This window comes from Juglans microcarpa x Juglans regia, chromosome 8D, assembly GCF_004785595.1.
Source record: "Juglans microcarpa x Juglans regia isolate MS1-56 chromosome 8D, Jm3101_v1.0, whole genome shotgun sequence".
NCBI classification, from domain to species: domain Eukaryota; kingdom Viridiplantae; phylum Streptophyta; class Magnoliopsida; order Fagales; family Juglandaceae; genus Juglans; species Juglans microcarpa x Juglans regia.
This window is the reverse complement of record NC_054608.1, coordinates 11,028,546-11,042,408: the sequence shown is the minus strand read 5'-3', so window position 1 is coordinate 11,042,408 and position 13,863 is coordinate 11,028,546. Positions and strand designations below refer to the sequence as shown.

The 13,863-nt window shown below is 37.5% G+C and overlaps 2 protein-coding genes across 2 annotated transcripts; one reads left to right on the top strand and one right to left on the bottom strand.

Moving 5' to 3' along the window:
* Window positions 1-1,387: 1,387 nt before the first annotated feature.
* LOC121242974 (protein JINGUBANG) lies at window positions 1,388-3,231 on the top strand. Its single transcript, XM_041141021.1, has one exon. It carries the CDS (start codon window positions 1,552-1,554, stop codon window positions 2,974-2,976), a length of 1,425 nt encoding a protein of 474 aa, XP_040996955.1. The 5' UTR covers window positions 1,388-1,551; the 3' UTR covers window positions 2,977-3,231.
* A 3,807-nt stretch (window positions 3,232-7,038) lies between these two features.
* LOC121242973 (inactive protein kinase SELMODRAFT_444075-like) lies at window positions 7,039-13,567 on the bottom strand. Its single transcript, XM_041141020.1, is given in 9 exon segments — window positions 7,039-7,479; window positions 7,607-7,675; window positions 7,678-7,930; window positions 8,065-8,141; window positions 8,518-8,678; window positions 8,799-9,844; window positions 11,239-11,333; window positions 12,990-13,123; window positions 13,251-13,567. Coding segments are annotated over 9 exon segments (2,148 nt in total). The 5' UTR covers window positions 13,414-13,567; the 3' UTR covers window positions 7,039-7,329.
* Between the last annotated feature and the right edge of the window lie 296 nt (window positions 13,568-13,863).

Here is a 13,863-nt window from a genome sequence, read left to right as displayed (position 1 = left end):
TTTTATTTTATTTCATTATTTTTAATGGATATATATTGACATCCAATTATGGGCATGTACTTGACATAATATTGTTTTTGATGATTATCTTTTCTACTACCATTAATTTCTTCTCTCTCTCTCTCTCTCTCTCTCTCTCTATATATATATATATATATATATATAAATTCCAAAAGATCAATACTGCATGTGTTATTACTTCTCCAATATTATCAGCTTCTTGATCTTTTTGGCTCTGAGAGAACGTATGACATCCTGATGATCATCTTTTTAGTTTCTTCCCATCGTTTAACTCTTTTAGAAAAAAAAAATGATAATTTAAAAAACCTACGTACGTACGTACTTCATAAGATCACGAGGATCGAGCTAGCTAGCTAGGGTCAGTGCCCTAGCTAACAATTCAGCTGCAATCGACGTTAGAGGTCCCTGTTGATTTTCTTGTACAAATCATATACATCATGATATGATCCATGCAAGCTAGAAACGCATAAGCCCCACAAACTGGTGCCGTTTGAATTCAACTGCAGTTTGTGATCCAAAGTGCATGCAGCAATATGATTATTCATGTTCACTTGCTCTTTTGTTAGCTAGCTAGCTAGATAGCTTGAGGCCATTATTTTCAGATCGAGAACCCGACCATCTTATGCTAGCTGCATTAATTAAGATTATACATGCATGCATGCATACATATATATATATATATATACATGCATGCATACATATATATATATATATATATATATATACACATACACACATATATATAGCTAACTATATATTTATTTCTATACTTAGCTTAAAAATATCATTTCTTATATATATTATTATAACTTGAAACTACATGTAACATGATGTTAAAAGTCTGTGACCTGGTTGACATAACCTCCGGCCTTCAAAATGGAGGTCTAAAGTTCAAAACCCTCTTTGCTAAAAAAAAAAAAAAAAACCTACAATACATGATAAAATATATACTTTCTATATTTGAAAGAGAGACAGATCGACATATTTAAACTTGTTGTCCGTGAACAGCATGAATTTATAAATACCCGCGTAAAATCTACCTAGTACGTACATTACGAACTATGGAAAGTAACCGAATCCAACACCTTATTATAACCTACATGAAAATCATACCACTGTTTGTTTGAAGTCTCAAAGATCAGATTGTGAAATTCACAACTTAATTTAGCCCAAAATAGCATTGTGTACAGCAAGAACCGCACAATTAAGTAACATCCATCGATACTAATTAAAGTAAAACAGGTTCTGTTGTAATTAAAACGATATGGCTCTCTGGTCTAGCTTTGTGCACGTGCCTTCATCCCATTGGCCTAAACTTCCCTACCGTTGTTTTTTTCTGGTCTATATATTCCTAAATGTATATATACTCCTCTACTCTTATCTCCCCTTCGGTTAATGTTTCATATCCTTAGCCTCTTCCGCTTCTTCATCTGCTTTTATGTATATAACGATCGTAAATCTTTGAAGCTGAGGTCTTTCATTCGTTTTTCTTTTGGTTTTGTTTTGCTTTCTTTGATGTGAGAGTTTGCGATGAGAGGCAAAAATTCAGGAGGAGGTACTATGATGTTTGTCGAGACGAATGACATTCCGGCGACTGGGGAATACGCTAACATCATGTATTCTGATCCAAACCTCCCCATGACGGGAAACCACGAGGATTTCCCATTGCGTAATAGCAGCGCTTCCTTGACCATGGCCGCCGGATGCTACGACCCCGGCAGGATGAGTGGCGAGGGCTCTCCCATGACTATGTCGCCGTGGAACCAGACTTCTCCGTTCGCCAAATCTCCATGGTCGCAGTTTGATGAGCATCTCCCCCAGAATGGTCTCATTGGTTCGCTCATCCGCGAAGAAGGCCATATTTATTCCTTGGCAGCGTCCGGGGATCTTTTGTACACCGGTTCTGACAGCAAGAACATTCGAGTGTGGAAGAATCTCAAGGAATTCACGGGGTTCAAATCTAATAGTGGGTTGGTTAAGGCGATTATAATCTCTGGCGAGAAGATCTTCACCGGTCACCAAGACGGCAAGATCCGCGTGTGGAAGGTCTCCCCGAGGAACCCTAGCATTCACAAGCGCTCGGGGACGTTGCCCACGTTGATGGAGATCTTCAAATGCTCCATCAAACCGAGCAATTATGTGGAGGTGCGACGACATCGGACTGCTCTCTGGATTAAGCACACCGATGCTGTGTCTTGTCTGAGTTTGAGTGAAGACAAACAGCTCTTGTATTCAGCGTCCTGGGACAGGACCTTGAAGGTTTGGAGAATGGCCGACTCCAAGTGCCTCGAATCCATCAGCGCCCACAACGACGCCGTGAATTCCGTGGTGGCCAGCTCGGAGGGCTTGGTCTTCACCGGCTCCGCCGACGGCACTGTCAAGGTGTGGCGGAGACAGGAAAAGGGGAAATCCACGAAGCACGCTCTCCAACAAACGCTTCTGGAGCAGGAGTGTGCGGTGACAGCGCTGGCAGTGAACACCTCCGGCTCGGTGGTGTACTGCGGTTCCTCCGACGGGTTGGTGAATTTCTGGGAGCGCGAGGAAAAGCAGTTATCGCATGGTGGAGTCCTCAGGGGTCACAAACTGGCCGTCCTCTGCCTCTCAGCTGCCGGAAATCTGGTGCTCACCGGCTCTGCGGACAAGAGCATATGCGTATGGAGGAGGGATGGCACGATTCACACCTGCCTCTCGGTCTTAACAGGCCATCAAGGTCCGGTGAAGTGCTTGGCGCTTGAGGAGGATCGAGAGCTGTCAACCAATGGTGACCCACGGTGGATTGTGTATAGTGGGAGTCTCGACAAGTCAGTGAAGGTTTGGAGCGTGTCGGAGCTGGCGCCGGACCTTAATCAAACTGCGGTGAGGCAGCAGCAACGTCTGGTTTCCGACGCCGACTCGTTTGCATGCGAGGGGAGTTTGTCTACGGGCAGAGCAAGCGGGAACAGGAGGAGGCAGTGACCTCCCCATCATCACGTTGTTGGGCCTATTTCTGTCAATCTGTCTAACATAAAAACATATCTGTAACTTCGTGACACGTGTACCTAAGAATATATAAGGGAGGAGTCTTCTAGGATGTTTGGGTTTGAGGACTGTGAGGGCTCGAGATTTTATTTTCAAATGGATTTTGAAGATTGGTGTTAATTGGGAATGAATTAAAAATAGGAATAAAATGCCATAAAAAAACCCTTTTTATGTAATATATTTATTCTTGATTGTTATCGTTTTCCTTTTTGTGAGTTTAATTGCTTTTTTTTAAGGTTTTAATTGTTAGTGATGCATGTTTTGTGAAGAAGATTATTTTGTCTAATTTTTTTTCTGGCTTTTAATCAATTTCACTAGTGTGCACAAGGTGGGAAGGGAACCATCAACCATGCACGATCGAGCTGGTAAAAAGGTTGCTTTCTTTTACAAAATTTGGGTATAAAGTTAATTATTATATAATTAATTTTGTCAAAATTAAATTGTTCTTGAATACAAAATATAACTTGGCAATAAACTCGAGTTTAATTTGCGTTCGAATAAAAATTAAATGAATGGAGCTTGACAATCTAATATTCGCTCTAACTCAACCCGTTTACACCATCAGTTATGTATGTAAGTTTCATGCGCATACACAATTACACATACTAAGCTCGAGTTTAATTCTTGTTTGAATAAAAATTAAACGAATAGAGCTTAGCAATCCATTATTGACTCTTAACTCAGCTTGTAACACCCAGACCGAGTATCAAGTCCAAGCTAATATTAGGTTCTATAATTTTTTTTTTTCTTTCTTTCCTTTGGGTTAATAAGCATGAAAGGCTCACTCGAGATTTAACAAACAATTTTGAAGTAGCTACGGGCCCAAAATTTAAAGCTTTTTAATGGATTGAGTGGAATCTTTTTATTTGGAAATTGGCTCGAAAATTTTATGAGACGAGATTAGTTATTTTAGAATTTGAGCCGAGGCCCATTAATTTTTATTACATACTTGATTTAGAAAATTTCGGACAAACCAAAGAGATTTATAGGCTGTTTTAACCGGATCAACCCATTTATTAAATCTATACAATATTCAAGACGTGTGCCCAAACACTTTGAAATGGTCCCAAAAAGTCAAAGCTCGTGGGAACCAAGGATCAAACTCCATGACATGTACGTCTCCTCTTTCACTAGGGTTTTCAGCAACCAATATATATACTATTACACACTTTCACGCACAGACCCTCTTCGCACCTAAATCATTTTTCTTAAGCTAGAGTTGCCACAATAGCCCATCATTCTTCCTCAACCCCACGTTCACCACCCCAGTCTTGCCCAAGCACTCTCACCCAACACTAAACAGTAACCACCATACACAGCTCCAACCGATCCATGACGCAACCCTTGCATGCACGCACCAATAGCCGCTGCCACCCAGCCTCCATCTCGCAGCAGCAACCTGAACGGAAACCACCCCAGGTGCCGAGATCTCCCCTACATGACGAAAGCCACTAGCCCATTGCCCAGCCTCACGTGAAACCGGCAACCACCTTGACTCCCTTTCATAAACCGCAACCACCCACACACACGACAACAAGCCACAGATTGCACAGCTGCCCTCCACGTCCCGTAAGAAACCAGAAAAGCAAACTCAACGTGCACTCATGCCTCTGCACTACACCACCATCGCCCAGCCACCGAAAACTACCAACAATAGCGCTATGTTCTGCTACACCGAAACAAAGTAGTTCCACAATGTGAACCAGCCACCACTACTTCTCAGGAAGCCACTGCATGTCACCAGCCCCTCTACAAAGTCGACACCTGAACAAAAAGTGTCGTTGGGCACCTCACGCGACCCTAAGCCACCGTTCTCTCTCGATAACCTCTCTCTTCCACCTCACGCCATGCTCTCTCTCTCTCTCTCTCTCTCTCTCTCTCTCTCTCTCTCCGTTGCCGTCGTGAACTTGATTCAGTCAAGTCACCAGTCTGTCACACAATTTTTTTTTTGCTTGGTGAGTATCTCACACGGTCCCTCCCTCACCAGATGTAGTTCCTGATTTGAAGCTTATTTTCTCCAAGTTCTAGCCATTTGGTTCTACCACTTATTATACATAATTACCTAAATGCTCTTAGTATCACGTGTATAGCTCCTAATGAAAGATTCTAAGGTTTTTTTAATATTAATTACATGTTTTCCCTTTAGTTGGAAGTCTTGGCAGATTGTTTTAATTATTTCAAGTAGGTATTGGTCACATATTGAGTTAGATTGTAATTATTACAAAACACCAATAGTATCTTGTGTGGGTTTGGGCTTGATATTAAATAGACTTGTGATTGAGTTTCAATTAGGTTAAGTGAATATTAAGTGGATATCGATGAATTTGGGAAGTGGCGATATTTTAGGATTACGAGAATTTTAGAAAAATAGGTTATTTTAGTATTTCAGGTTTAAGTATCGAAATACGTATTCGATTGAAAATTTACAGAAGTTACGTGACTATTTCATAGGTGACGATTAATATTCGTTCAACATTGTTGTGGAAAGATTCTGAAAAGTTAAAAAGTCTAGGTAAGTGTGCTAGATTTTGCATAAAACGAATGGCTTAAGGTTGATTTTATGAAAAATATGCATAATCTATTATGAAAATACAACTTGAAAAAACATTGGTCATTTTATTTGCATTCGTATGAAATTTCCGTTTAAGAAGAGAAAAATATTTCTATGATAACTAGTGTAGACATGAGCTTATTTTTGACATTATGTTTCTAAACTATGCACAAATAGCGAATATGAGATCTAAAATTTTTTGCATTGATTAAATGATGATGTTTTGAATCTGTTTCTGATATTGTTAAGATGATATGAATTTGTTTAGTGCTCTATTTTGATATGATGTGGTATCTGAAAACATTTGGCATAACTTTCTGATTATGTTCTAGTTCCGATTTTGTTTTTGTTTTGTTCAGTAAGGCCCCGCCACGAGTGATAATAGTGGTATACGGCCATATTACGGGTAAGAATAGTGGTATACGGTCATGCCACGGGTAATAATAGTGATATACAACCCTACTACGGGTAATAATAATGGCATATGACCCTACCATGGGTAATAATAATGGTATATGACCCTACCATGGGTAATAATAATGGTCTCTACATGAGTGCACACTATTTTGGTGACAGTGATTTATATTTTGATTGGCTATTTGCAGATGCACAACCCTATCACAGGGGTTAAACATGACCTTAGTTTTGATATGATGCTCTGATATGATGATGATGATCATGCTCAATTGTGCTATGCCGAATGATATTTTTGAATAAGAATATTTCTGAACTCTCTCTAATAATTTTAATAACATGTTCTGATTTTATATTCTAAAATGAAAAATGTTTTGTTCTACACTTTGAATTCTGCAAATGCTCATGTTTACATACTAGTATATGTTCTCTACTTATTAAGTTGTTGATAACTCACCCCTTATCTCCATAATATTTTTAGATAATTTCAATAGTTCAGAGGGAAATCAAGAGTAAGGAGCAGGAGTAAGATTAGATGATCGTAGAGGAATAAGTGTCATAGGGTACAATTAATTATGAGAGAGTCGTATTTAGTAGATATATTATTTTATGTTGATTTGAGTACTTGAGACGTGGATATTTTGAGTTTTTTATGGAGATTTTAGTTTGCTATGTATGTTGAGGTCTTTTTAATTTGGTGTCATTGTGGAGGAAATTGGAGCTAACTCTTCGGACTTTCGGGAACAGAGTGTTACACAACCAGTTTGCACTGAAAATTATGTATGTAAGTTTGATGGGCTACATGTAAGGATGCATATGAGGCTACTGCAAAGCCTTAAATGTAAAAGTCTCGCAAATACTCTTTATTAAAAGAGTGGATCCCAACATAAAAAAGTATAAAAAAGAATCATTTTATTCTAGTGGAATCCATCTTTATATCAAGAGTACATGCGAGACTTGTACATCTAAAGCTTGTACATAGCACATTACTGAACGATTGAAAAAGGGAACCATATATTGGAGAAGCAAACATGTACGTCCGAGAAAGTACCATTGTAAAAAAAAAGTGTACGTACAAACTTTAAGGGGTTACAAGAAACGTGAAGAATATGCGATTGATCCTAAAAAAATGAAAAAATCTGACACTTGGTTAGGGCTTAAAACTCAAAACAATCAAAGATTAAACAATAATAGTTCAACAGTTGAAAAAAAAAAGTGATCCGCGAATAATTGAAAATAATTTTGCTATACGTAGCCAACTCACCAATGTCAAACCACTCCTATTTCAGAACTATACATGTCTCGTCCGAAAGCCAATCAACTTCTCAATGTGAGAGCTTACGAGAATGGTTTCTCCTCACTTCAGGTTGTCTGCATGAGTTGAGACCACTCATATGGCCACTCTGGCTACCGACGGTGTTCAAGTCTAAACCCGTAGGAACAAGTAGATCTCCTCCTTCTAGCACTCTTAGGACCTATAAATAAATAGAAATGTATTAAGCTCAAACAACCTGACTCTTCATATAGTGGGGTAAAGTATTTAATCATGAAGATATTCATAAAACATCAAGGAAAAGACAATTCGAATTGAATCAAAGAAACCTTCGACATTGGCGGTCGGGATTCGGGATCTTGACGTAGGCACAAGGAAGCAGCACGGCCCATTGCCTCCAGTTGACGAGGGATGTCAAGGATTGCTCACAGGCTAAGCATGGATCCAGTAATTGATAGTTATTTGCTATAACATGGCTTGGTTCTAATGCGGCTAGAGGGTGGAACCATTCAGACAGAAACTGCTGCTCCTTGACATGTTGCAGCTCATTGATTCTTTTACCTGTCATTAGCTCTAACAAAATCACTCCAAATGCATAAACATCAACTTTATGTGTGATTTGTCCACCATCTACGTATTCTGGAGCAAGATACCTGGTTTGAAAAAGTCATCATCTCTGAATAATCAGATTTAATTGTATGTTAATATTTTCTATACAAATATTGAGTGCCTCTAGCTTGAGGATATTGATTATAAAAAATTTATTGAATTTCTTTCAGAAGGATACCCTGAAGTTCCAATTACTTGATCCTCAGTAGAGATATCCCATTCAGAATGCCACCTAGCAAGCCCAAAATCAGCAACCTAATAATAATAAATAGATTAGAATGAAAAAGGCAAATTCTGAAAACAATAAAAGAGCTAAGATGAGATTTAGTATAGCTCCTTGCAATTCCTAGGGAAACTCTACCATAATACAGCATCACCCTCAAATTTGATCTCAAATTTACAGAACTGAAATAGTTGATACTGTCCACAAAGGTAAAAATAATGTATCATGGCACAATATATTTTCATTTTTTTGCTGCTTGAACTGCAGGTTAAGAAAAAGAGGTATAGCAATTCACAAAATATATAAGCACAGTTGCAGATTAAATTCAATGGTTGAATCATCTTAATTATCTTCAAAAGTGAAAAAAGCTCAATTAGTTACTAAATATCCAGGTTACAGTTCAAGTACCAGAGGCTCAAATTCGTGAGTTAGGAGGATATTGTTTGGTCGCAGATCTTTGTGTGCTATACAGCCCACTCGGCAGTCCTCGTGAAGATATCGTAATCCTCGTGCTGCCCCTATTGCTATCTTTAGCCGTGAGTGCCAATCTAGTCGGGTTATGCGGTTTCCTGTCAGTCACAGAAATGATCAGTAAAATATATATCTTCATCACAATCTTAAAAACCCATATTGTATCACTATAGAAAGTTTACAAAGTGCATGGGATTCAAAGGAAAAATAGATTATACCATGTAAATGGAAGTCCAAGGATCCATTGCATATGTACTCATAAACCAAAACCCTCTTCTTTCCCTCAATACAGAACCCAATCAGCAATGCAACATTCCTGTGTTGTGCACAGCTCAATACCCTCACTTCCCTACAGAAATCAGCATCTGATTCGGAGCCACCAAACTTTAACTGCTTCACTGCAACAACGAGGCCATCTCTTAACATGCCCCTGTGAACCAGGCTTAAACCACTTTCTGCCAAGAAATTTATATCTGAGAATCCATCTGTAGCTTCCTCCAGCTCTTTGTAAGAGAACTGTATTGGAGGTTTTCCAAAAGCTGGTGCTTTGTGTTGACACAGTGGGCATAAAGGAGGAGGTGTTGAGGAAATTCTGCCTAAAGAAACAGCATCCCTGATGCTTGAGTTAATGCTGTATTCTGTCTTATTGGTTTGATTGGTCCTGAATCTATTTGTCCCCAAATCTTTATCATAACCTTCAAACTTATCAAGTGTAGTTTTGGAAGCAATTTTGGTAGTATTTATATAATTTCCTGATATGAGGTGCTTTTGATCATCAAAGTGGTTTTCAGGAATCCAAAATTCACTCTTCTGATTCCTAGCTACAGATGATGTTGGGGGTTTCAATGGAGAGGTAAGCTTTTGTCTGTCCAATTCAAGTGCTGTAAGTGGGCCATTCAAGTTTCTTCGCTCATCACTTGGTTTGTGGATTCCATTGTGTTGTCCTTCAAAGAGAGGATTTTGTCCGTAGACAAGGAAAAGAGAGGTTGCCGTGTCACAATTTGACAGTGAGGCTTTCCCGGTGGTTCTTGTGTAGGAACTAGTTACCTCTTCAGGGCTGGCTAGTGGAGTAGCATGCTTCATCCTACGGCTTTGCGACTTCCCAACGTCTCTTCCTGGTGAAGAAGCAGCAGAAAAGAAAGGGGTTTTGAGCTCATCTGCGCAGCCTAAATTAAGCCTAAGGACTTTTGGCTGAGGACCCTTCATTACTACAACATTGCAGCATAGTTCCTCCATGCAATGCTTCAGCTCTTGTTTCAATTTTCTGTTTCAAAACCAAGGTTGTGACTATTTTCTCAGACCATTCTAACTATTTTAGAAAGATATGACTTAAAAGAAAACAGTAAGATGCAAAAAGCAAGACAAGTAGATGAATTTGTATGGTTCATTGATTCATAAAACAAGTAAATGTGTGAAGTTGTAAAGACTGCTAATACATTGCAACATACAACAGGATATTGACTATTTCCATCTGTTTGCACAAAGTATTTTTAGCTGATTCACTTATCAAAAGAAGAAAGTAGTTCTAGTTGATTCACTGTAAACTACAGAATAAGATAGCACAATCGAAGTAAGAAAAAAGTTACAATAAAAGTTACTATATGATCCAACTGTGATTATCAAACACTAACAAGAAAACTAAGAAGAACAAGAATTCACACATAACTCTTATGCTGGAGAGAAACTCAAACGACTCAGGGACACTTCAATAACACCCACAGACATCACTAGACGTCACTCATGCTTAGGACACAAACTGCTCTCGGGTACCTATGAAGAAGTCTTGTGCTTCATTGTGTAGCCACCATAGTCGGTACAACAAGGTTAATGCACAAATATCAGGTACAATTTAACAGCTTCTATGTGATGGTGGCTCAAGAGATCTCATGTTGCTTGGAAAATAAAAGGTCTTACAATTAATAATGATTTTAGGAGACTCTAATTATAACCTTGACTAATCTTTTAAAGTAGTATAGGGCCAGATATGGTTTGAACTATTCTTCAATGGTTACAATCAAACCAATTAATTTCCTGTTCATGTGTCGAAAAATGAAGACTTGTCCAGATTGATTGATTGAGAGGCACACAGCAGTACAACTAGTTGTTCAGGGATTCTCTCAACAGTACGAGTTAGATTATTATATACAAAACTTTCGGTCCCATGGCAAATAATTGTAGCCGTGTCTTGCTAGCGTTGGCAGTAGTAAATCATGTAAACGACAGCAGATAGATGTGAAAAATGCTGCCATTCATGGAGAATTATGTTAAAAAGTATCGATGGAGTAGCTGCTAAGGTTTGAGAAAGAAGGCTTAACCAGAGCTAAGAAATAGCTCTGTACGAATTGAAACAAGTGAACGAGTATGGTAACAAAAATAAGGCCATCTGTTTTGGAGCTACATTTGGGCAATGCCTAGACTGTATTGATCACATGCAAAACATTGATATATTTTCGGCATATAGGCAAAAAATGTTGCAACGATATCTCGGCCGGAGGTAGCAAAAGAAAATGATCGAGACAATTTACCAACTTAAGAGTTAATGATTTAATAGGGGCTGTCCTGTCCAGTATCATAAGAGCGAAAACGAATGGTGAACAGCCAGAAAATTAATAGCTCGGATATGAGAAATAATATACTTGTTATTTTATGTTAAATTACTTGTCCAGTACGACCCAGTTGACGCCATTGCTCTTTGCTTCGGCTGCCACGACCCCGCCAGGCGAGCTTGACACGACCTTGATCCTGAGTCTGACCTGCAAATCAAGTTTCAGCACTCAAAAATAACTTATTAAGGTGACATGGGACCCACATTCAAGGCTTTTTTTTTTTTTTTTTTTTCCGTTGTAAATGCATATTGCACGGTTTTTGGGAAATTCATGGAATTTCATTTTTTTTAAAAAAGAAAAATAAATATAATTTTACTTTTTTCTGTACTTTTTATTTTGTACACTCAATATTTTGTACCAAAAAGGTAAAGCCGAACCCATTGGTACCACAGCTAGCTGGTTGGTACTTTTCTTTTTCTTTTTTTTGAAAATACCTTGTTGATACTTAATTTCTAGTATCTAAGATAGGACAGCCTAGCAGCAAAAAGAAAAAGTTATAAAAAAGGAAAGAAAGATAAAAAAGAAAAAGGAAGAGAAAGAAGGGAATGTACAGCCTAGTCGCGTTTGTTTCCTAGTTGATAACTGACACGTATCCAACGAAATTATTCAAAATAAATTTATAAATTAATTTAAATTTATAGAATTCTTTAGATTTATTTTATAATAAAAATAATTTTACAATCTAATATATCACATCTAATCACATTAATTTATAGATTTATTTTTATATAATCTGTTTGTGATTAAAGTATTTTTTTTATTAGTAGAATGTACAAACAATTGTCATGGGTCACTGTATAAATATTTTTTACGTCTATATTTTTAATTATAAAAACTATTTGAATAAAGAAATTATAGAAGATCTCATCAAACAATATGCTTAATCATAAAGCAAAAGGAAAAAGAGATAAAATAACGTAAAGATCGGATTCATGGGGTAGGCCATTGAACTTTGCTTTTCGTTTTTGAGTTTCTTGGACCAGTCCAATTTATGGAGCTTAGGCTAACATACTAGAGCACTAGAAACAGATTCAAAATCTCTAAGCTCCGACATCTCAATGATCATTTGTCAGAGACAACCCTTTAAAATGATCATTCATGCTTTCCTCTTGTATCAAATATGAGTAACGTTTAAATAGTAATATTTAATTTATAAAATTTATTTTTTAAATTAAATTATGTCATGCAAATATTGTGTAGGGGATAAAAATCTTAAAATACTATTTTTTATGAAATAAACCCATGAAGAAAACAAGAAAAAATCATACTTGCAAATCCTCTAATACTCGTTTGAATTTAGAGAGTGTTTCATCTCATTTTATTTCATTATTATAATTTTTTTAAATTTTCATACAAAATATAATAAACAATTCAACTTTTTTAAATGTCAATTTAATTTTTTAAATGTCAAAATAATAATAATAATAATAATAAATAATATTTTATTCAATTTTCATCTAAAATTATCTTATCTCATCTCACTATTCAAACTAGTAATAATATTCTAACGCTAATATTCTAACCTTCATGCATTCCTCGACGAGAGATCTATATGTATTTTTCATAATTAAAATAAGATTAATTTGGAGGAATTTCTGAAACCCCTAGTCGAAGAAAAACTGTGTCCGACAGATCATGCCAGGTCAAACTAATGGATACAAGGCAAAACCACGTGGTTTTGTCCGATCATCTAGCAACTGAAAACTACGTCGTTTCATTCGCGTATAAACAGTCTTGACTGTAACGAGTCCGTTGAAAAAGAAGAGCGGTAAGTGGTAATTTGGTAATTACGAAAGGAATCACCTCGATGTGGTTGTGGAGCTGAAGCGCCATTTGAGAACACGACTCGGAGATCTGGTAAATCCGATCCGGTAAATCTTCCTGTTGACCGCCCCCACAGTCTCCGGCGAAGAACGGTATGTTCCAGAATCTCCTTCCTGAGTACACAAATCAATTCGTCAGCGATCGATGACCAATTCCACCGTAAGAAGTGAAAGGAAATTAGCAAAGAAGTCAACACAAATTTACACTCATAATTACGTCTCAAAGAGATGGCGAAATTACCGGTTTTCTCAGCGGGAAATACGGCGAGCAAGGTAATGCCGTCGCCGGGATGAACGACGTGAGTGAGAGCCCAGGCCAGTGCGCTCTTGGAGATCACCCTCTCGGCTTTCACGGCGACTACTACTTTGGCGGCGGTGTTGCTTTGCCTTTCGCTCCCTTCCATTTCTTCAGGGAACGTCACGGCACCGGTGCTTCAATCCGCCATTAAAATCAGGAGCTTCCTTAAGGTTTGAAAACTTCAAATTGCTTGCCCGCGTCGGGTGTTTTTCGACTGAAAATGGGAACTTCATACGCTTTTTGTTTTATTGATCGATTGCAGTTAAAGTAGATGGTTTGGGCCATTCTTTTCAAGTATCATCATGGGGCCCGTTGATGGAATTTCATACATCTTCCCAAATTTATTTAGAATCCTTAATCAAAGAAAAAGATACAAAGTTATATTGTAATAGGATTATAGTAATTTTCTTGTTGATTGAAAAACAATCGACCTTCAATTAAGATTGAGTATCATTACTCATCATTTATTTTATTTTCATCCTTTCATTATTTTATAATGTAATATTAAATTATTAGATATTATTTATTATATATCATTTCGATTTATTATTTAATG

Coding starts and splice junctions, on each gene's coding strand:
- LOC121242974 (XM_041141021.1), top strand. CDS start 1,552: ATGAGAGGCAAAAATTCAGGAGGAGGTACTATGATGTTTGTCGAGACG.